Source organism: Zeus faber, assembly GCF_960531495.2.
Source record: "Zeus faber genome assembly, chromosome: 18".
Taxonomy (NCBI): Eukaryota; Metazoa; Chordata; class Actinopteri; order Zeiformes; family Zeidae; genus Zeus; species Zeus faber.
In genome coordinates this window covers 3,827,619-3,851,534 of record NC_137210.1, presented here as the reverse complement: position 1 = coordinate 3,851,534, position 23,916 = coordinate 3,827,619, and the positions used below count along the sequence as shown (strand labels likewise).

General features: G+C 44.0%; 1 protein-coding gene across 1 annotated transcript in view; it reads left to right on the top strand.

Annotated features, from left to right (window-relative positions):
* Positions 1 to 23,916, top strand: part of stxbp5l (syntaxin binding protein 5L) — a gene marked incomplete at both ends in the record, with an annotated part of 185,613 nt that overhangs the window by 148,804 nt on the left and 12,893 nt on the right. The window contains 6 exons of the mRNA XM_080019018.1: positions 4,786 to 4,890; positions 9,382 to 9,435; positions 11,989 to 12,168; positions 19,448 to 19,549; positions 21,610 to 21,849; positions 23,551 to 23,908. Coding sequence (XP_079875144.1) covers positions 4,786 to 4,890; positions 9,382 to 9,435; positions 11,989 to 12,168; positions 19,448 to 19,549; positions 21,610 to 21,849; positions 23,551 to 23,908 — 1,039 coding nt within the window. The remainder of the gene's footprint in view (positions 1 to 4,785; positions 4,891 to 9,381; positions 9,436 to 11,988; positions 12,169 to 19,447; positions 19,550 to 21,609; positions 21,850 to 23,550; positions 23,909 to 23,916) is intronic.

Below are 23,916 nucleotides of genomic sequence, written 5' to 3'. Positions count from 1 at the left end.
CAGCAGAGAACCCGATCCGATTCTTTTGAATGGCTCAAAATACGTTTTTTTCCAAGTTTTACAGTTTAATGTTGTTGTTTGTTTAAGTTGCTGTCTCCTTTACTGTTTGGTTCCCAATCACAGAATCGACACTTTCAATTTTGGTGTAAAAACGCTATCAGTTTCCCCTGGTTGGTTGTGCTCATCGCCCCCTGTCTTTCATGGGAATAACGCCACGGCATCTACACGGCACTTTGTCAACTATAAATGCTCGTGTTCTCTCGTAGCGCTCGCTTCATGAGTGGTCCAGCTCGTTTATGGCGACCACAAATCACGCTGAACAGTCTACAGTACAATTGTTGCCAGCCATGGCAAAAAAAAATTATTTCATAGATCTTGGCTAAGGAATTGTGTTCAATTTAACTTTCAAATGGAAAAAGGGCAGCATTTGAGTTCCAAAAAGCAATCTTTGAGCATAGTTCCCGAAAAGCAATCTTACATCTCCTCTCTCCTCAAAGAGAAGGAACGTTCAGGCCTTCAACTAAATAATTTTCTCAGAGCAGTTCCACAGCGTTCCACTCTGGTCTGTTTCCACAACTTTGTTTGTAGACCAGGTCTCATCAACACCCTGTCTGGGGGAAAGGAAACCCAAAAATACAATAAATGGCAGTGTAAAAACCAACTGCCCTCCACTAATGTGCTCCAAAAAAGCAAAACTCTGCTGAAGGAGAGAGATACTAAGGGTCATCCAGGGTGCGTGAATGAACGCTGCGGGATAGATGGCTAAGGAGCACGGTTTGGTCCCTACGAAAGATGTCTTCATCCACGCTTCTCCGCGATGACCATTTGGTAGTGGTGCCGGGGGAAGTGGGTATATTCTTACATTTTTTTAAGGCCTGTCCAGCAAAGGATAAACAGCCTGTGTTATAAACAGTGACACGTAAGACTACTCTTGCATATTTAGTTCACCCAAAAATGGGCCAGTAGTATTTCAAAACTGTCGGTAAAATTCTGCTGCTTGACCTCAGGGAGTAAGGATCATTATTGAATTAACATTAGCCATAGAAGAGCAATCAATCAATACAGGCCCATAGACTATAGGTTAATAGGGTGGGCGGATACTACCGATACTACGTCTTGAAGAATGATTCTAGCCTCAATAGGAACGATACCAATAAGGGATCAGTTTCTCTCTCCAAAATAAGTTAAATTGCTTTTCTTTTTATTCTACGCATATATTTCCTCACTTGCGGCGGCTAGGTGCCCGTCACTGTTCATGTGGTGAACGGGAGATCCTTTCCGCACGCGCCCACGTGGAAGAAGAAGAAACAGTCTTTATTCATCATGCAACACACCACACTACAACACATGCTTGCACACACACACACATGCTTTTGATGGTGGTCGGTGAAATGGATCCTCTGCTTTTGACCCATCCTGGCTTGTCCTTCCTCTGGGGGCACAGCCAGGAGCAGTGGGCAGCATACGTGGACGCACCCGGGGACGAGGTGATAAATGTCCATCGCTGGTCAGACGATGAGAGCCCATTTATTTAATTTCTTTATATTTTTTGTAAATTTATATGAGACAGAATAATAGGATGATCCTGTAATGTGACAGGATTATGTTATGTGTTATATACATTATGTATACCATCCAGAAACATCTCACTTTGGTAATGACATAAAGAGCCAAACAGGGTAAAACTTTGTATGTTGCGCAGGTCGCCCCCAAAAGAGAAAGAGCCGGCTCTTATTGCTGAGCTGAGCTAAATGATCCGACTCACTAGTGCTGCGTTACACATGGCAACTTAAAGCGGTATCGATATCGGTGATTCTTCCCTGATATTACTAACCAAAATCTGCGGTATCGCCCACCCCTATCGAGTAAGACAACTACATCATTAGCCAGTGTTTATGTGAAGATAATCATTTTAGTGGTTGTTTCTAAGGGAACATTAATGCGCATGGGAAACTATTTCCTTTGATGGGTGCTGCCAAATATACACGCCCAGGGTAGCATCAATGCACACACTTACATTTGAACTCCTAAAGTGGAAAAACTGTCCGTCCCAAGTTACAGACAACATCCACTCCATGTCAGGTACAAAAAGCACGAACCTGCCATGAGCTCTCAGCTCATGGCAGGTTCGGAAATAATACTAAGCAAAGGTATAATACTAATGATTATTAAAAAATCAATAATATTTATTTATTTATTTATTTATTTTAGCAGAAAGCAATCCACATCAATACACAGACTTCATCCACAGTGAAAGTTAAAATGCTGGTGTTGGCACCAATAATAAACCTAACAATGCAAACTCTTCCTGGGTCGACCAGCAGCCGACCACCAGAGCCCAACCTGGGACCCGCATCTGGTTCGGGTTCACGTTTTATTAACACCTCGGAAATGCATTGGGTTGTTCTGTAAAACTGTACGTAGGGAAAAATGGGTGTGGCTGTTAATACATTTTTTCATTGTTGGTTCTAATCAAATCTCAGGACAAATGTCCCGAATCCCAATGGGTCCGGGTCCGAATTTTGGGACCCATCTGGTGTCAGCACACAGATAATAACCACAACAATGCAGTATGTATATCACCCACAGCTGCCAGTCATCCTTGGTGTTCTCGGTGGGAAACCTTCTGTCCCTTCCTTTGGTTAAGATTTACAAGCCCAGGTGTCTCTCATCACTTAGAAACACTAGAACCTTTATTAAAATTAAAATCTTGCAAAGGTTAGAAGACACTAAATGCTGCCATCTTGAACGAGTGCTCAAAAATTGACGCTTTGAATTGACGTGACGTCAAATGACATGGACACCCTTGTTCAATCCATAAAAATTACATATACGTAAGAAACTTTATGTAGTCTCCATTCAAAATGTACATTTACACAGAAAGGCATTATCGCGGCATGCCTTTCCATGTAGATGTCGAACAGACTGCACCTGCTCCCTGTGACACAACTGCCAGTCAGCCTGTCGGGCACGCCTAGCACTCCACACAGCGCAGTGCACTCTGCTCCAGACAGCGCTCCAAATGCAAGCAGGAAACTCAAGAAGCATCCAGAAATTAGGGGTGCTGCAGCACCCTCAACACCCCCACATGCTATTGGATAAGGAACTCATGTGCTCAGACTGTCTCTCATGATTTGGTTATTCATGGCCACTACTAAATGATGCGCATCAGAGGGTATCTTGAAGTGGGTATACGCAATGCAGACTAAATTAGAAGTAGGTATACACTGTATACCTACGTATACTCTGCACTATACCACTGCCATTAGGGCGCTGACTGCCTTCCCCCATCACCATGACTGTTTGGGGCTTGGCCAAATACACAGGTTTCAGACAGCTTGTTAGGGAAGGCTACCATCCTCTCTAGTCACCCCACGTGTCAATAACTGTGGGACCTGACCCTCCAATCCCTCTCCCTCCGCTCTCACCTCTCTCCTGCCTGAGACGCATCCTCAGTTTGTCGTTTGGCCCGGTAATTGGCCCCCCGCTCATCTCTGTGCTGTCTTCTTTCCCATTCCTGCTTTTTTTTGTCTCTTTTCACAAACCACTGGATCATTTTGGGTTTTGTTGTTTTGGGGGGGACGTTTTGACCCCGGAAGAATAATTTTAGAATGGGATATCACGGTGTGGGGGTGGGGGTGGGGGTGGTAGAGTTGAAGCTGGGGGTGTTGGGTATGTACCCTGATGCCTCCTGCGCAGTCCTTGGCATCTGCCCTTTCTCATGGTTCGGATTGCAAAACACAACGGAACGAATAAATTGGGCTTTTAGGGATATCAGCAACTCGATGAGGAAATTTGTGGATCGGTACTAAAGTATTGTCCGAGTCTTTTACATGAGAATCTGTCGGAATCGCGCTCCATGCCACACTCACACCTTATCGTTGGCAGTAAGCCCAGTTGTATGATAGTAAATTCTGAATTAAAGTTCTCTCATGCACGCCCCATCAATACACCACAAAAAGAAAATTCATTGTGAAAAAGGAAGATGAAAAACCATGTTTGTGGCAGATCTGCCTGCCAACCCCAACTGAGCAGATGGAACATTGTCATGACAGAGGCTCTTTCGTGCATGGGTGGGGATTGGGGTTTTACCAATGATACCTCTAACGGGCAACAGGCGTACAGCCACCCTGATCCTGAAATTGGCTAGACCTACTACAGGTGTGACTGCTTAAACCACACCACTCCCACACTACAGCGTTTATAAATGAAATGAAAAAATGAAATCATTTTGATTTGATGATTGATGATTTGACTTGATAAGATTTATTGCAATTTATACAAAATATCATGTGAATATACTATAGACTTGCAGTCTGCAAAACCCTGACTGTTGAAGGCGTATTATTGCAATTTTTGGCAGCGTGGTAGCACATTGTATGTTGGATACTGTAATAATTTGCATAATCTGCTGAAGTTATATGTATTGATAAAATACTTATACATCTATTGACAACTCAACTGTTATATCACCTGATACTGAGTATTCACTATTTAATACTTTGAGAGTTTTTCCCAACATGCAAGAAAAAAGGTTGGGGGGTAAACACTGCTGTAGCTGTGTTATATTGCCATGGTTGACCAATGTGCATATGTCCTTTCAGTCCATTTCCACTGGTTTAGTGCTCCCACCCCCCCCCCCGAGTGACTCCACTGTTCACTACTGTTACCTGCAAGTTTGCTTCCCCCAAACCCTGCTGTGTTTCACTGCCCTCCTCCCCCTCCCCTTATTGTTTTCCCCCCCTGTAAAAGTGTGTGTTTGTTTTGTCGGATCTCCCGTTCCAGTTCATTACCCACCCTCCCTGCACAATGAGCCGCGAGTGCTGCCCGAGCCCGTGGCCAGTCTGCGAGCCAGCCACTGCAGCTCGGTCTTTCACTTGCTGGACAACGGTAAGAGGAGGAGGCTGTCTCTCCCATCTCTGACGTCCTGGGACTGGGGGGGGGGGTTGTGTTACGTATTTTTTGCATGCCGTGAGTGGGCTGTTTGTGGCCAAGCCATCCTCCGATCCCTTCATTCATGCCTCCCCTCCCTAGACTGCGAGGAGGAGCCATGCCGTGCTGTGATGTCAGTCTGCGTCTGTCTGAGTGTGTGTGTGCTCTCGCACTTAGTTTGTCTGTTGGCTAAGCCATCGTGTTCTCCATCACGCTCCCACCGCAGAGGAAGGAACGAAGGAAGGAAAAAATCGCATTCCAGGGCTTCTCACTTTTTATGGCTTTTCAAGATCCGTTTTTTTCTGTCCTGTCATTTTCGGTTCATTGGGCCTCATTGGGTTGTTGGGCCAACTTAGTTGCTTTTAACTATTTTTGTTTTTTTGTTTTTTTCTGTGCTTATCAAAGCATCCATTACCGTAACAAGTCCGGACATTTTAAATGAAATCGGTCTTTAATTATTGAATTAACAATTAAAGATGGCTGTTATGGTAATGAATGCACTTTAGCTTAGAACAGTGACGGTGCAAAAATGTCAACCTTGTCTCACACTTTTTCGTGCTTATAGTCACAAAAATGAATCTATTGAATTGTGTCCCGGAGTACAATTGTCAAAGTTTTTTTGTGCTACACATAAAGAAATTTAAACAAATTCATTTCAATGGGGAGTTTTCACAGACTTTAGAAGCCTGTGTCTGTGTGTGTGTGTGTGTGTGTATGTGTATGTGTATGTGTATGTGTATGTGTGTGTGTGTGTGTGTGTGTGTGTGTGTGTGTGTGTGTGTGTGTGTGTGTGTGTGTGTGTGTGTGTGTGTGTGTGTGTGGAGGGGGGCGGGGGGGTGTTAGGGATATAGGGTCATACCCTCAGTATGAATTTCATTCATAGAAACTATTTCACTGGATAGAAATGTCAGCATTTGCGCGCCTATGCACCCATCAGCCAGTGTGGTAAACATTTCCATGGTAAGAGCGAGCCCCACAAATCAGAGACGTCACTGTTAAACTTAGAGTTATGGGTAATGTAGTCTCCATGACATACATGAAACTAAACATGTTTTTCGAAAAGCAAAGTTGATATCATACAGATTTGTGGTTTCTACAGGAACAAAAAACAAATGATTATATACATTGCATAACATTTACACAATTATTTATAAATATTTTAAACCCTTACTCTAAACCCAAATCCTAGAAATGACAAAAACTACAATTATGTGCCTTTTTTTGTTATGCATCTTGATGCAATTGCCTCATGGGTAAAGTAGTTGTATCATTAAAACCTTAAAATGTAATGAATTTATGGGTGAAAAACAGACATTCTTGTGTTACTAGGGCTTAATTTGGTCAGGGAATATACCTGTGTTGTCAGAATTACCATATGTAATTTGCAAAGCCCTTGATTTTATATAAGGCCATTTTAATTGGCGCCCCCTATTGACACTAACACCCCTCTAAAAGTATATGTCCAGAGCTGTCCAAAACAGCTTATTTTAAGTAGCTCTTTTAATTACTGAGATATAGTAGGTGTAGTGGTAGCCATCTTTAATTTCCGGGACACGTTAAGGTAACACAGGTTTTGATTAGAAAAGCACAGAAATAACACAAAAATAAAATCATAGATAAAAACAGCTAAGGGGACTATATAGTAGGCGCTCCTACTTTAATATTTGAATGAATAATTTCACATTCTTTGTGAATATGTGTATCGATTCATTTGGGGCGTGTTTTAAGGTGTTTTATGGTATTTCTGACGTGTGTGTGTGTGTGTGTGTGTGTGTGTGTGTGTGTGTGTGTGTGTGTGTGTGTGTATGTGTGTGTGGATTTACCCTCACCCTTCCATTTCCAAAGGCCAGCACTTTTGTTGTTCCTAACCGCATGGTGGCCACAGTGTGGCATGCTGTGGTGCAAAAAACAACATGGCTCACGCTTGTTTTGTACCTTTATTGCTGGTCTGACTATTGCACTGAGTGATTTCAGCACAACATTGTGTCATCCACCAAAAACAACATCAAAACCATTCACAGATACCAAAGTGTACCAGGACCTTGGTGTGAAGACTACCGCGGGGGATGGATCGCAGTGTATTATTTTTGCACCTTCTTTATCGCATTTTCTTTATAATGTACACACCAATGAGCAAATTTTTACGTCAATCTTTTCATCCGTTTTTTTTTTTTGTTTGTTTGTTTTTGGTTTTTGTTTGTTCTTTTACTTCTGGAAACCATAAAGTTTGCAATAAAATTATATCAAAGCCAATTATTTTGCGACGATGGGATACTGAGATTCTGCGATTCCTGCAAATGAATGCAACGTTTTGAAATTCATATTAACAGGCTTTTCTGGCTCCTCAATAAATAGCCCTCATTTGAATATGAATGCCAGAGAGGGAAATTGTTGTTGGACCACTTCCATCCGCATTTTGTTATTATAAAATTCTAAACACATTTATTGAAGCCTAAATACTTCCCCCAGCAAGAATTACTAATGCGTCCAACAGGTTTATTAGGGAAACACAGATGCTGTCATTGTATCCCTCTGTTATTCGCCTTGTAGTTACATCTGGCCATTCTGGCCAGCTTTGTATGCAAAGCACACACACACCAGCAAACACGGGCAGGCACACAGCTCTTCCCATCTCATCCAAATGCTAATCTGATGGGATTTACCTGTAAAATTGAGAGATGGAACTTCATTGATCTGTGAATTCAATTACGACACTGAACCACCTGTATTTCTCTTCAAAGGGTAAACATTAAATTCAAGTTCATTCAACATTAAATTCAAGTTCATTCAACTTTAAATCACCGTCAGATGTGGCATAGCCAATAAACCCGTTAAGCCTTAGAAATGACTGAATTCAAAAGTTGTATCGCCTCCCCTGCCTCTTCTTTTGCTCGAACTATATTACTTCTTGAGGTTTGACCAATACGGCAGACTGGTCTTCAGAGGACTGTAGAGCCAACTGAAATACCAAAATGAAAATAATTCATATTTTATGGCATACTTTATTATTGAATAGCTGCGGGTTGAGTCAAAACTTTTTAAGAGAAGTCACGTGGTGTCAGAAAGTGGCTTCAGGATGCCCTCCCAGATACAGAGTGACATTGTGAAAAAGAAGTCTGATGCAAAAGTTCCGTCAGTCACAGAAGAAGAACATTATTATTATTATTGTTTTTACAACATAGAAAACAAAGCCATGGGCGAAAGACCCGGCGGGGTCGTGAAAATGTACCCGCTCCGATCCAAATTCCATCCTGTGTCGTTCACGTGTCAGGTTTCACCATTCGACAGCGGGAACCAAATGAGGATGATGATGATGACGATGATGATGACGATAACTATGACCATCTATCTCAATCTGTACCTTTGCAGTCTGTTGACTGCATAATGCTTGCAAAATGGTTGTGTTTTTAGTTTTTTGTTATTTTTTGTTTTTTCCTCAAACCAATCCCTCTGTTTCTTCAGATGTTTGACTGAAATTTCTGTATGGACCACTGTCTGAGTCCCCGCACACCCCCCCCCCCCCCTCCCAACCACCACCGGCCCAACCCGCCTCCTTTTCATTTGTGATTCCATGTTGAGCATCCTCGTCCAAAGTGTGTCCCAGCTGTTCCAGATTTCAAAATAAGAGCGCAAGAAACTGAGCCACAACATTTCTCGTGGCTCAGTTGATGGCGTCCATGAGACTTCTGGTCTTTTCGGCCCCTTGGTTCTCTCAGGTCGCTTTCACATACAGTATGCGGCGCTTAGTCCGTTTGAAGTGAGCCCTGGTGCGTTAACCACCCTTGGTGTGGTTCGATTGGGCGGGTGCGAAAACAGTAATCGCACACTAGCGCGGTCCAAAACAACCGGCCCCCGACCACCAGCGTGAGAGGTGATCTTGGGCCGCTTCCGAGCGAACACAATTTCACAAAATTGCGGGAAGTTAACCAAATGCACTGCATTGTTTTATGGGTTTCAGGCAGGGCAGGGTGGGGTGTGGCGGGCAATGCAATCTCTTAAAGCTACAGGCCCCATATTTTATAACAGTGTGAACCCAAATTGCCCCGAGTAGAAAACAAAACCAAAAATTTCAGTTTCACTGATTCAGAGTAAGAGAGAGCAACCTAGGAGCCTGTAAACCAGCTTTATCATATTAGACAACGTTCAAACACTGACAAAACACACGGATAGTGTGATCCGATTGAGACAACTGGGAACACTGGCCTGGGGAAAAACAATAAGATGGAACATGCACTTTGAAAACTAAGTGTGCATATGCCTGCCATGTGCAACTGCACAGATCTGCACGGGACTATTTTTCACTTTGGTTGTTTCTGTTGGTTTGCATTGGTTTGACTTAATTTAATTTCCCTTTACTTTTTCTTTCTCTTTTGGTTTGGCTTTGGTTTTCCATTTTTTTCCCCAAGGGATTAACTGGTACTCTGTGTCCTATTTCCTTTTTTATTTCAGTTAAGGGACCCGGCAGAAAGTTAAGTCTGCCTACAGATCTTAAGACTGATCTTGGTACGGTAGGCGACAAGCCAGCAGTTTTCACTTTCTGTTCATTTTTCTGTTCTGCTTTTCTTTTTTTTGTGTTTATTTTCTTTCTTCCCCTCGAAGATAGGCTGTTTTGTCTTTCTTTCAAATTCAATGTTGCTTTGGATATCTCTCTCTCTCTCGCTCTTCTCAAATTCCTTTTCTATCATCGCCAATCTATTCTTCCTGCCCATGAGATTTTTGGTGTTTGGCCTTTTTTCTGACCCCAGGTGTGTTTCAGTTATGATTTGTTTTTCCTTTGCGTTTGTCTCTTGTACATTTTGCAAGTGTTTCTAAAGGTGAACTTGTGAACTCATGTCCATATCTAAAGTCGAGGCGAGTCTCTCAATGTTCGCCTCTCGCTCTATCATGATTGGACCATTTTTTTTCTTTGCTCCACAGTGATTGGATCATTCACTTCTTCTAAGTGGCCTCGGCCCATTCTGACTGGATCATTCCTGTCCCTCATGCAGCCTTTTCGGATCATCCGCATTACAGTGGCGGCGTTGTACCTTTCTCTCTCTCTCCCTCGCTCTCTCTTTCTCTCTCTCTCTCTCTCTCTTTCAGCGCATCTCTTTTGATGTTTCACATGCGCGTTTCCTGTCGTGCCACACCATCCCATCTTGAAAAACGATTCTTTACCATCAAAACGTTTTTGTTGGTGAAACCTGGTGACAATGATGCTTTTGTTTCGTTTGCGACAGGCACAGTGAGTGTCCATGCAATGCAATTCAGATAATCCTCCGATCATATTGGATTCCCCATTCACAGTGTCCTCACATGTGACAATGTGAAGCAATTAAAACGATTTTAGAATTATGAGATCACACCTGATGTCACCTTTTTCTTGCAGGGGAAAAAAAAACACTGGAAGTAATAAGGGAGTAAAGTCATGGGCACAAGACCTCTCATCATCCTATTATTAGAGTTTCCTTTTTATGTTAATATAATAATACATTGATCAATGTTAGTCATCATCAGTATTTCAGCTAGTCTGATTGCCAGCTGATTACAATATACTTGAATATGGGTGTGTATGTGTGTGTGTGTGTGTGTGTGTGTGTGTGTGTGTGTGTGTGTGTGGACATTTTGTTAACCTGTGTAGTTGACGGTGGAGTCAATTAATATCTGCCTGGGCGTGGTTGTAGGTGTAGATGTTGCGTGTTTAAAGGTACAGTGTAACAATTTCCTGCAGAGTGTCCGGGGCAAATGAACCGAATCACTGTATTGCTGATTACCACGAGGGCACACACAAAAAAAGCTTTGCGCTCAGTTGCACCAAAGCCATTTGTTGGCCATTAAAATCCCCCCAGAGTTCCCCTCCAAACCCAGCGCCCCTCCTGATGCAGTCTGCTGCGAAACTGGGCCCCTGCATTTGCACGTGCGGCACTCTGGGACTTTTCCATCTCCACTTTTGAATTCCCATTCACCTGTAGCCCAAAGGCTCGACAATATGAGAGTTGTTGGGATTTTGGGAAGGCAAATTCGCAGCCGCCACCTAACAGGCGTGACAGTGACAGCTGCTGCGCGCTGGGTGTATTTACTAATCCCCTTCATCAGCATTGTTGCTGACTTAAGGAGAAAGAAAATACAGCTAGTGTCTGAAACAACAAACTTCTTCTGTTTCATTTTCAGCCGTTGCCATAGGAGATGTGAGTAGAGGCTGAGCTAGGGCAGATTATTTTTTTATCTGTGCTCGGCTGTCAAAATACAAGTAAAAGTGACGGTGGCCAGGCACAGATGTCACCTGGCAGTTAATTACGGCTGTGTTGGCAGCATGTAGAATTGTTATTATTTTTTTTATTTATTTATTTTGTCTGGCGGACTCAACCGTGGGCACAGTGGAGCGCTACTCGCAATCAGCAGGGTGCCATTCTGCTCTTTGTCTCATTAACAAACCTGGCTCCAGACAAATCATTTTGTGCATGCACACACACACATACACATGTGCACACTCACACATGAAATCACTTGCAGAAGAGTCTCTGGGAAGTGGTGGCTTGAATGCCAGAGGAGCCATGGTGTCGAAAAAGCAGCAAATGCCTGGTTGTTTATTTTTTAATCGGTGGCAAAAATGTTAATATTGATTTGGGAAATGGGTGGAAAAGTGGAGATGAAAAAAGCCTGTTTACCTGAATGCCATCGACCCTAATGAATGAAGTCTCAAGCACCACTTTTCTCCACTTGGTTTGGCTCTTGTTTTTGCTTAGTTTTGGTCTTATCCTCCTCTCTTTACCCTGGCACTGACTGAATGAAGCCACACCCCACTCTCCCTCTTCCACATTCAATTCTCTCTCTCTCTCACGGCCAATGTATTTTTCTCCTCCTCTAGCGCTTTCTTTGAGCCACTGTCTCCTACCATGACACAAATGTCCTTCAGTCATTACCTCTAACTCTAAGCCCTGCCTCCCAGACTTTCCACCTTTCTTGTCGACGTCTCATTTCTAACATCAGCCTTGTTCCGAAACTGAGATTTTATTGTGGTTCTTTTTACTACCCCCCTCCCCCCATGTGTTTGCTAATGCTTTGCCGTTGTTACAGATCATGTCAATGGACATTGCACTAGCCCCACCTCCCAGCCCTGCTCGGCCGGGAAGCCCCGCCTCCCGATGGGCCCCGAGGGGCCACGGCTTACCCGCAGAGGGCCCGGCCGGCCGCCCTTCCGCAAGGCCCAGTCCGCTGCTTGCATGGAGATCTCTTTGCCTGTGTCCCACACGGAAGGTGTGTTTGTTTGACTCCTCTAACCTCTAACCCAACACATCCTAACTTCTGTCCGCGACCATCAACCCATGAACCTACGATTTCCTCATTTTCCTGGGTATGCCATTTCCCTTGTCCAATCAGAGCTCATTTTGAACTTCGCCTAGCACCTTCTACCAGCTGAAATAGCTGGCGAACATTTCCAAATCTTTCTAAATCTAAATTCATCATGAAAACCAAAGTACTGTATAGAGAGTACGAAAGGACTGCTCGCTCTGCATTTTAGAGAGATTCTGGCAAAGGTTATTTGTTGTTATTCACAGTTCCCGCGTGTACGCAGGTGGCAGGTGCTAGGAATTTTTAAAAAACTGTGATTGGGCGTGGGAGATATGAGCCCCATGATGGGGGATGAAAAAGTGATGGAAAATGTTCGCGTACAGAACTCAGGACGTGCCTGTAACTTCCACCCCTCCTCCCACCCCCCCATTGATGCATGATGGATCCACTATCCCCACCATGGGCATAAGTGGGTGGGAGGGTCAGAGGTCATATATCAGCTGGGGTGGTAGGTCTTCATATTAGCTGCCTAAGAGTAGTAACCAAAGCATCTCAAATGCCATCGACCGTGATTAGGCATCTTACAGTTACAATTAAAACAGTATTATTTTCACAGCATGACAGTATCGTATATCTTCATACATTTTTTCACAGACATTTGAAGTGACCTTCATCTGAAATCAATTATATGAAAATCAAACGCTGTGAATTAAAATGTTCAAAAACACAAAGAACAGATGGAGGAAAATCAAAAGAATAAACAAATCTTCACACCTCAAACAACAGTATGAGAAAAAAAATGAAATACTGGTAAAGTGCTGTAGGTACGATGAGAAGAAATAGAAGAAATTGAGGAAAAGAGGTGGGAAGACTTTTTTCATTTCACAAAATAGAGGAAATTAGTAGTTTTCATTTCCATTTCAGTCATATTGATTCAGAAAGATAAGCAATATGCAGAAGTTCTCATTAACCACAGCAATACATTATTCAAGACGATCGTTCGTCCTTGATGAAAAAAATGTTGGATTATTGCGACGAAAAATGATCACATCATTCATCCACCATCTTCGAGGTTCAAGACTGAATTTAACAATTGTTCCCCTCGCTCACACACATCAGCAAATTGAGGATAACCTTTAGTCGCAGTCTTTTGTAAGAAAAGGAATGTGAAAATCCTCTGAACCTCTATCCTGTGTCTCGGTGGCCATGAGTATTTTGCTTCCGCAAATCGACTGAATCAACTGAAAAAACAACCACACAGATTTTTCTTTTTTTTTGTCATGGCCAAGCCAGTTTCAAGCGGTGTTACGTGCACTGTGGTGTTGTGGCACACAGCTAGTTACTACTGACACATTTGGCACGATTTTGTGTTACTCACACCCCCATGCTGACACACATCCCCCAAAACGTGTGCTGACACAAGCGGTTGCATGTCCCTGGCGCGTATGTGTGTGTGTGTGTGTGTGTGTGTGTGTGTGTGTGTGTGTGTCTGTGTGTGTGTTCAAGTTCAAGTTCAAGAGATTATTTGTCACATACATACACATACTGTGTGTGCGTGTGTGTGTTTGTGTGTGTGTGTTTGTATGTTTCCATGTCAATGTTCATTTGTGTGTATGTAAAGCCAGCTAGGTATGTTTCTGCACTGTACTCTATCACCACAACAAATCCCCAAAATTTCATTCAAATATCATTGCCTAAACTTCTGTTTTTCAGAATTCCGTGAATTCCGCTTAAAAAAACAATAATAATGGGAATCAGGCTTTGTGTTGCAAGATCAAAATTGCACGACTGCACTTATTTGTCTTATACATCAGTTCCAGCCAGAACAGCAGCTCTGCGTTCATCAGAACAAGTTTCCCTCGGGAAGTAACAACTATACACAGTGATAAAACTATTTTTTCAGATTCGGAATTTGGCGAGTCGCTCAGTAAAAAATGTTTTTCGGTTTTCCGACTCTTCGTTTGTTTTATTCAGTTGGTTTAATGCATGGTGAGCGAGAGAGGACTTCCAGTGAACAATGGGCGCAAGGAAATGATTATTAATTTGTGAACTGAAGATTCACTCGCTCACCCACTCTCTTGCCGGAGTGTCTCCCAACTCCCAAATCATTAGAGAGTTATTCGCTATGAATGAATCATTCACAAGTCGTGCATCACTATTAGTAGGCCACAATAATAACCACAGTTATACATGTTTCTGATGTTTTGAGTGCTTAATGTGGTGTGCAGTGGGATTATTTAATTGTAAAAAATGTGTGCCGTGACAGAAATAACGTTGGAAAATGCTGGCCCAAACTACCAAAACTTCAATAACAGCGTAGTATGATCAACAAGCATAGGCCTGGAAGATACGTATAACCAATGGTTATTATTCTCGCCTTGGCTGTAAAGGCAATTCTCCTCTCTTGCAGTCTCCACGCAACCCTGCGCAGAGGGAGAGTGGGGGCAGAGGGACAGAGGGAGAGTGGGGGCAGAGGGACAGAGGGAGAGTGGGGGCAGAGGGACAGAGGGAGAGTGGGGGCAGAGGGACAGAGGGAAAGCCGCTTGTAATACGCGACCTCGGTCTTCTTTTTTTGTGAAGTCGCTTGAAAATATCCCGCGTTGTTGGTTGCGGTTTCATTGATTGACTTATTTTATTTAACTTTAAACAAGTTTCGCTTCGCAGTTCAGGCACCTCCTCGCTTTTTGTTGTTGTTACTTGAGCACGCCGCAGGTGCCGGGTCACGCCCAGTCATTGTCATTGTCAACGATGGCAAACCAATGAAATGATCGGGAAGCGGCCGTGGATTTCGGCCAAAGAACAGACAGTGCTCCCAGTTAGTGATGCAATGCATTTTTGTAATGTTTTGTGACATTAGAGACAGAGACTATAGAGTAAAATATCTATCAGTAGATATTTTTATACCATCCGAAAGATACATATTGTCATACCACACAGCCCTACATGGAATGTTATTCATCGGTATTTCATCCGGTTCAAATTGGTTCGGAGGTGGAAAACCGGGAACGTTAAAATACGGAAAAAATATTCTGGTTTGAAACCTTGATTTTCAGTGTCTTCTTTTTCAAACTCTTTATCAACAGCAGAGCTAGGAATTGCGATAGCCAAATAAAAAAGGAGTCATAGAGGGAATTATTTTGTTCAAAAGACAGCAACAGTGAGGGAACAATGTTGTTGGGACATTTTTACGTCGCTTGTGTGAGATCGCGTCGGGAAATAGCCGCCAGCAAGACTTTTGCATCAATGGCCCCATTATGTGAAATTATACATGTTGTTTGTGCAACAGTCATTCAGTCACTCAGTAAGTCAGGACTGGTCAGGATGTGGATTGACTGGCAACTAACTGACAAGGAAAAAACTGCAGCAATGGCAGGCAGTGTTTTCACCAACAGGAGAAACAAATAACTTTCATTATCCTCACAGAGAGGGGGACAATTTTTTTCCCACATAAAGGACAATTTACACCACTCTCCTCTGTTTACACACAAATGCCAGCTAAGAATTACCCATTTTTCTTTTAAATGGTCTACAACGACAATGAAATTTTCCCAGAGTGCGCCTGTGAAGCACGATTTTCGCCCTGATTGCCATTTCCGACTGAGGAGGAAGAGTGTTTTTGAGCGGATGGATTCAGTGGAGGTAATGTGACAGATGTGAAGGGTGAGGTGGCGATTACAGAACAACCTAAGTGACTGAAAAATGGATGCTGTGTCTCTACAGCGCCAGGAACAATTTTAACCCCTGAAGCGTCATAATTTGTTCCTTCATTCGAGTGCAGATTACTGGAAATACACTTTTCTACCCTGTGCAGCGGTCTGGCGAAGCTGCAACTCAGCTACGACGTGTGCCCTTGCACTCTCATGAAGCTCTCATGAAGAAAAAGGGCCATTTACCTCACAGTGCAATGTTTTATGATGGTACATCAGACATTTATCAATTTGAAGACCCCTTTTTCAACTGAATTAATCTGATAAAAGCCACTTTTACCCACAGTGTGAACCAAGCCATGGGTACTTCAGGACAGCGTTATCTCCCTGGGTCTCACCAGACTGTGACACTCGCCGATATGCCGGAGTAAGATGCCCAGTGAATCTGTGGGCTCTGTCACACCAGAGGAAAAGCACTGCACACAGGTTGAAGGCCCATACAGGCAAATGCAACAAGCAAAAATGGGCAAAACAGTACCTATACCCAGTGCAATGACTTAACATTTCAATGTGACTGCATCTCCAGAGATTCAATGGTGGCTTTAGAACAACAAGACAGCCCTATGCAGTCAAAATCTAGATTATACCAGTGCATGTACCAGCCATATATCCAAGCCAAGTCTCCCCAGAATCAAGAAGTGAAAATCACATGAAGTAACTATTGTGCAGAGAAGAATTGTGTGATCTGTACGGCAAAACATTTTGAATTAACATTTTGGTCGTAATAAACAGTTAAACTAAGCTTTTTCTTTCTTGGTGGACTTGTGAATATTCTTTGGACTCGTTATTCTTTCTTATTCATTCTTTTTAAATCGACCTGCTATGGTATATATACAGGTATTGTTTTATGAAACTGCTGATTTGTCCACAATGCTGATTATTGGTGGAATGCAGACATTAGTTAACTAATGCCTTGTCTACACTACAAGATTTATCAAATATTTACAGATTGTTGACAGTTTTGTTCCTATGGTTTGTGGAGACCAACTCTTTTTTTTTCAAAAGCGAAAATCTCACGTATCTTGCGTTATCAAATGTGACTTTAAGTAAGTAAACGTGGCGGCCGACGGGCAGGAAGAGCTAGCTATGCTAGTATTTGCAAATTATTTTAATGAAAATCCAAAAGGAACATTTTTAACAATGGATGAAGACATGGAGGTGGGGTGAACATGGACTGTACTTGGTGCAGTGTGAGCTTTATTTTTCGCAGCGTTCGCATTTGCAATAATCTTTCGTGACTTTGCTCACAATTGTCGGATGGGAGGAATAAGCCGAAAATCTTCTTGATTATCTTAGTGTGTACCACGGTTAAGTGGGAATTGAGAAAACCATTTGTGCCACCTCAGCTTTGTTTATTCTGGACTCTGATGAAGCTGCACTAGCATCGAAACATTAGTCATTGCTCTCAATCCTGAGTGGCCTCTGACCTGTCCTAATTTAGGAAGCAAAGGTGTGGTGGAATCCCTGTGGCTTTTCATTGAGAGTACACAGGTGGTCAGACAAAGTACAAACACCAGAAATGATGGGATAACTAGACGCAAGACAGCTTTGGGTATTGCTGTGTGACAAAATTGACCGGGGGAGTTCGAGCACACATCCGTTCTGGGGAGAGTGCGGGGCTGTTCATTTATTGAGACAGACAAGCCTTTCACACCAATCTTGTTATTGGATTCCCAATCACTCACCTTTATCCAGCTCATTATAAAGGTGAGTCCTTTCCATTACCATGAAGCCAAACGTTCTATGAAAGGTCGGCATCTGGGCTGCCGCAACATAATAACCAAAGTGATGCAGACAGGCTAGAAGTCACTCTTTTTCGCTGCCTATTCAATACATCTTTAACCTTTTAAGTATGTTTATGAGGAAGCCGGGACACTGACTTTTCTCAGACACTGTTGGGCATAAACATTTGGATAAGGGTTTTAAACAGACAACCACTTAACCCTGTCTGTACTGTATACTCAACAGAGTGTACTTAGGAAGTTTTAAATTGATATTTCCTATGTTTGTGAAGGAAACATAGGAAATATCAATTTATCTTGGGCTTTTTTTTTATTCCCGAGGAGCAGCCAGACAAACACTTGGGAGGCCTGAGGGCAATGCCACAACTAGTAAAGACAAACCCCACCAATCCCTTCCCTGAAGATGACAAGGCTGTTTCTATCGCCTACTATTATCGCCTCTGGGGTTATCACATCACAGCGGACCTATCCTCGCGCGGGTTCCCTTGTCGTTCTTCGTCGCCGCGTAGCCTTCCCGTTTGGCCCCCTCCCATCCCACCCCCTGGGTGGATGCAGCTAGCGCTGGATCACCATGGCGATTCGCCAGCGGGGTCACTGGAATAATTAAAGGTCAACAGGCGTGTGTGAGGGCTAAGGCCCGCGGTAATGAGCCCTGGCACACCAGGCGAGGCGACGGAGGCTGGAAAGGGTAAGGGGACGACACGCGACGTAAACACACATCCCCAGCATATATCCCGACAAAGCCACGGTATCCAGGACAGGTAATGGGCCCATTAAATATTGAAGCCTTGTGACATGATTGGCTTTATTAAATTGGCTCTGGATATGGCAACTGTACAACTTGGGGTTGCTCTGTGTTTGTGGTACAGTGTGGTATCACTGTATGCTACAGGTTGCTGTAAGCCTCTCGTGTTGTGGTGGCATTAACACCCCGATCAACGAATAGTCCGTACACTCTATTACTTATTAGTAGAGCACAAAGCTGATAGCCATCTCTCCATGTCTACTGTTGCTCCTCACGCGAGTGTACGTTTGTTTTAAGTTTGTCTATCTTGTCTTACCTAGTCCATCCAATGTGTCCTTCAGTAATGTCTGTCTGTCTGCCTCCAACCCCATTTTTGCCTCTTTTCATTCGTATATATCTCAGCCTCTCCCCACTGCCTGCCTCCATTCTCCCTGTCTGGGCCCCTCCAGGAGTCCCTGTGTCCTGTCAGAGTGGCGCTGTGCGTGACTTTCATTAGCTCGACACCCCACAGGCTCTGCCACACAGCGACAAACACACACCATCCACTCGCCACAAAAACAGGCGCACTCTAAAAACAAAACAAAAACAAAAAACGGCTATTTTGCTTTGCAACGGCCACCAGTGGCAGCGTGCAGCAGCAGCAGCCCTGAAAAAACAGTGTCAGGCTTGTCATGTGAGATGAACAGATGGTGCTAGAAAATAGGGGGGAGTGGAGCTATTTGACCACAAGGAAAAATGAGTGATCTGATTAGATGTCTTTCTCCGTCTGTCCTCCCCCCTCTCGCTTTCTCTCCCCCTTCTCTCTTTCTCCCTCGTTTTCTCTCTGTTGCCGTATTTTAACCTTGCTCAGTTGCGTCTTCTCTCTTTCTCCCTCCTTGTCACTTTCTGGCATCGCTGTTCATCTGTGTGTCTCGTCTGTTTCCTGGCTGGCTGGCTGGCTGACTGGCTGGCTGGCTGTGTGTTGTTTCTGTGTGTGTATGTGTGTGTGTTTATGTGTGTCGGGGCGGGTCGGGTCGATTCAACCGGACCCATGTTGTTGGGTGAAGTAGGTTATTCGTCCAGGAGGGCGATGCTTCAGCAGTTACACGGAGTCAGTATGTACTCCCATGACGAGCACCACATGACCACGGCCTACTGCTGGAGCGAGAGAGGTAAGGCGGCGATTTTGCCAGCGTAAGACACTGTGCCAGCCTTCTACCATCATGCGAGACTATGCGTCCCGTCCGTGCGTCCGTCCGTGCGTTCGTCCGTGCGTCCGTCCGTGCTTTCCGTCCCTCCGTCAGTCTGTGCGTCAGTACATCCTGTTGGCTCCACATCGCTCTGTCTATTTGCGAAACACATTTTGACATTTCTTTCGGTCCAACGAGGCCGCGAGGGCCCTTTCAAACGCTCACCGCAGTTATTTGAAGGATGTTTTTAAACGAGATAATTCTACGCCTTATTAAACTATTCATAGCACTACCTTTGCTCAACAGTTTTGTATTGAGAAACTTACCACTCTGCTGCAGCTTCTCACTGTGCTTAAATGCAGTCCAATGGGGCAAACATTAAAAAAAAAACCAGTAAATTACTTTTCTAAAACAGGAAACTCCCAATATAGTCATATATGTCTTAGTGTATTTTTTTACATATTTTGAATATCACTATTTGGTTGAAGAAACGAAGCAGTGCAACTTCCTGTTTATTGCATAATGTGGATGTTACCGAAATATCACCGAAAGCTGTAATGAGTTGTGAAAAACTGATAAAATGCACATTTTGTGATATTTGTGATTTTTTATAACATATAAAGGCTGCCTGACTATACTGTGAGCTTCCTGTTTTCAAATAAAGGGACTCAAGATGTATTTTAAGGCTTTAAGGTTGGTATAAGTCTATATTTTAAATTCCATGCCCTACCTTGTGCAAACTTCATGTGGCTCATTTGTGGTAGAGCATGTCCAACAATGTAATATCAAGAATAGTGCATACCATGTACTGTATTACAAAGATAAAATTAACTTTTGCACGGTTTCCCTGATACATATGACTGAAAGTATTTTTGTCATGGTTGAACATAACAACATATTATTTTTCCAGAAAAGACAGATTTAACATTAGAAAGCTACTGTATGCAAAAGTAGGGCTTTGCATCCGTCTGTTGTGCACTTGTTATATATAGTCCGCAGCAGAAAAGTAGAACACATTGCTCTGTTCTAAATTATTGATAAGTGCTGGAATCCTACCTGAGAAATACCAAAATATGTACTTTTATGATGGAGGCTTAAGCTATGAATAAGTAATAGAGGACCTAAATGGGTAGCAATCAAAAGAGGTCAACGCAAAGAAGTCTTTCTGTTGGAGCAAGTGTTTGTGTGGGTGTTATGTGTATGTGTTTGTGTGTTCTTGTGTGGCTAAGGCTGTGTGTGTGTGTGTGTGTGTGTGTGTGTGTGTGTGTGTGTGTGTGTGTGTGTGTGTGTGTGTGTGTGTGTGTGTGTGTGTGTGTGTGTGTGTGTGTGCCCGCAAAAGTGTGTGAGCAGCTATGCAGTAGCGGCTATGAATCACCTTTTTTTCCAGTCTCATAACAGCCGGTGAAAGCAGAATATAGCCAACTTAACCCAAAGAACCCTACATATGTGTCTCCAATTGCCTCACTGATGAATTAGTCATAAATATGTTCCACCAGCTAGAGAGAGAACATTTCTGTATGTCTGTATGTGCATGTGTGTGTGTGTGTGTGTGCGTGTGTGTGGGTGTGTGGGTGTGTTTGTGTTTCCAAGGTTAGGTGTGAATATACTGTATGACTCTGGTCCAGCTCTGCATTTTGTGTCTCGGTCTCTCTCGCTTCTTCAGTGTGTGCCTCCTTTTCGTACTCCACTCCATTTTGTTCCGATGCTTTACATTACCGTGTACACATGTAAAACCACAGCTCACTTTTAGAATCTCTCTCTCTCTCTCTCTCTCGCTCTCTCTCTCTCTCTCTCTCTCTATCAATCTCGCCTTCCCTCACTCGTTCTCCTCTTCTCTCACCTTTACTGTGGGCATTCCCTATCTCTATTTACCATCTGTCTTCACTTCACCTTTACGACCTCCACAACCCTTCTACCTCGACCCCCATGGCTCATTTCCTCCTCTGTTACCCCCTCCCCCGTCCCACCCCACCTCACCTTCTCCATTTTCTGTCTCAAATTGTGCCCCGCCGGGTGTGGGCGGGGGGGTGGGTTGGTGGCAGAGAGCAGAGAGAACTCCTTCAGCCGCTCCCGAAGCTCCAGCGTGTCCAGCATTGACCGGGAAACCAAGGAGGCGGTCACCACTCTGCAGTTCGGCGAGTCCTACGGCCACAAGGGGGACGCCCTCCCCACACCGTGCCTGTGGGTGGGCACCAGCCTGGGCGTAGTGCTGCTCATCCCCATGTCCGTGCCCACCGAGGAGGAGGAGAGGATGGAGGAGCCCGTGACCATCGGGCCCAGCAGTGAGTAGCAGTGACGCGATTGAAAAGGCCGCCCCGCCCACTTTCCCGATTTAAAAAAAAATTAACTGGTGTTATCGCGAGAGAGTATAGATCAACAGTACCACCGTTTATAAAAACCAAATACGTGTTCTTGGAAAGTACCTCCCTCCTTGCAGATCGTTATCAGGAAGAACTCATTTGGCCAGCATTCTAGCCTTCGTGTTAAATGTCAAAACAGTTTTTCGGTAATTTTGATAGATGCTTGTTGTCCCCACTGTTGGGAAAATGCACCAGTCCTCACAGATTTCTAATGTACCTGGTGAATGAAAAAAACAATTCTGATTTTGATTCTAACTCGAATCAAAATCACTCGAATCAAATGTAGCACCGTCTGTTTATTATCAACAAAATAGGTTTATTCTCCCCTCCTCTCTGCCCTCTGTAACCATGTTTGTGTCGGGGGGTGTCCTCGAGCCTCCGTAAAGTCTATTAATATTTCCTACGGCTCCGAGATCCTTGGTCCATCGTTGTAAAAAGGAATTCCAGGGTGTATTAAGAAAGAAAATCTGCCATCCAAAAACCTCATATCCTTGATAGCGCTATGTGGTACAGTCCAGAAGATACGCAAAACAACAAGATACAGACACTGAACTGAAGCCAAAAGAGTTGTCGAGGAGGCAGATGCGGATGGAACAGCTCGGATCATTTGTGGCCAACGGTAGAAGAACTTGTGATTGTGCCGGGCAACTCACCTGGGTTGTATTCCCTCAAGGTCGCGAGGATTAGGCGGCGATAACCCACGACGGCGTCGCTTACGTAAGCGGCAGCTGGTGGTCAGAGCTCAGTGGGTTCTCCAAACGCTGCTTGGAGCTAAGGCAGCCTGACTCACTGGAGTCTGGATCAGACGGAGGTGCGCGCTCTCGATATTTAAAGGCTCAACCAATTAGAAGGAAGCAGTTCAATACAGGAACAATACAGAACGTGACGTTTCCTTCACATGACCAGAGAAAGAATTACTGATGGAGCAATTAAACAATTTTTAAACATTTAAACACATGATTACTAAAATGCACAATGCTGCAGACTGATGACTAAACACGTAAATGTGTGTTCAGTATATAAATATATACACACACATCGATACAGTATACAATTGATAACCAATTGACAAACAGCGGCGTCAATGAGGAGGATAGCAATAATCACATATATTTAGACAAGGTCATTCAAATATATACATTTAATATGTTTTCTTTTTCACTTTCATGATATAATAACAATGTGGAACTTATCATACAGAACTAACGTCAAGTATCAGTTTTGTGTTGTATTGCTGAACAGTGACATTGTAAGTCGAGAGTACTCAAACTAGTCTGCTCCCGACCAGGCTAGCTCCAAGGCAGATGTTGCTTATACCGGAAGTTAGTCAGGCTCGCGGGATTTAGCCTCGCTAAAGTTACCTTTAGGGAATATACCCCAGGTGTAAAAATGTGTAGCTTGGTGAAGAACCGGAATAAAAACAGTGTACATGCGTCATTACTTTGCTCCCAATGAATAAGGATTCGCTACATCTGCTCCATGCATCTGTCTACCGCAGATGTGTTGAGATGAGCCATTTAGATGAGAACACCAAAATAGGTTGATATCGACAGAAAATGGCATATGCCTTCTCATTCTCCTTACCAACCCCCTGAACCCCCTCCCTGCGCCCTCTACCCACAGGCACCGTCCTGATGCTGAAGGGCTCCGTCTTACGGTTGGCCTTCCTGGACCTCGGGGGCACTCTCATCCAGGGCCCGTGTGAGAACTGGCGGGACTCGAACGCCCCTGAGGACCCCGAGCGGACGCGGCGGCGCAAGCTCACCAACATCTGGTCCTCGCTGGACGGCAGCTCGGAAGGCCACCTGGCCGTGGTGTGCTCTGAGAAGCAGGCCAAGGTGGTCCTCATGCCCTCGCAGTCCTGCCTCTTCGTCCACAACATCACCGAGTCGTCCTTCGTGCTGCGGGCCGACGTGGTGTCCGTCTCCAACAGCGTCTGCCTGGCTTGCTTCTGTGCCAATGGACACGTTATGACCCTCAGGTATGGCC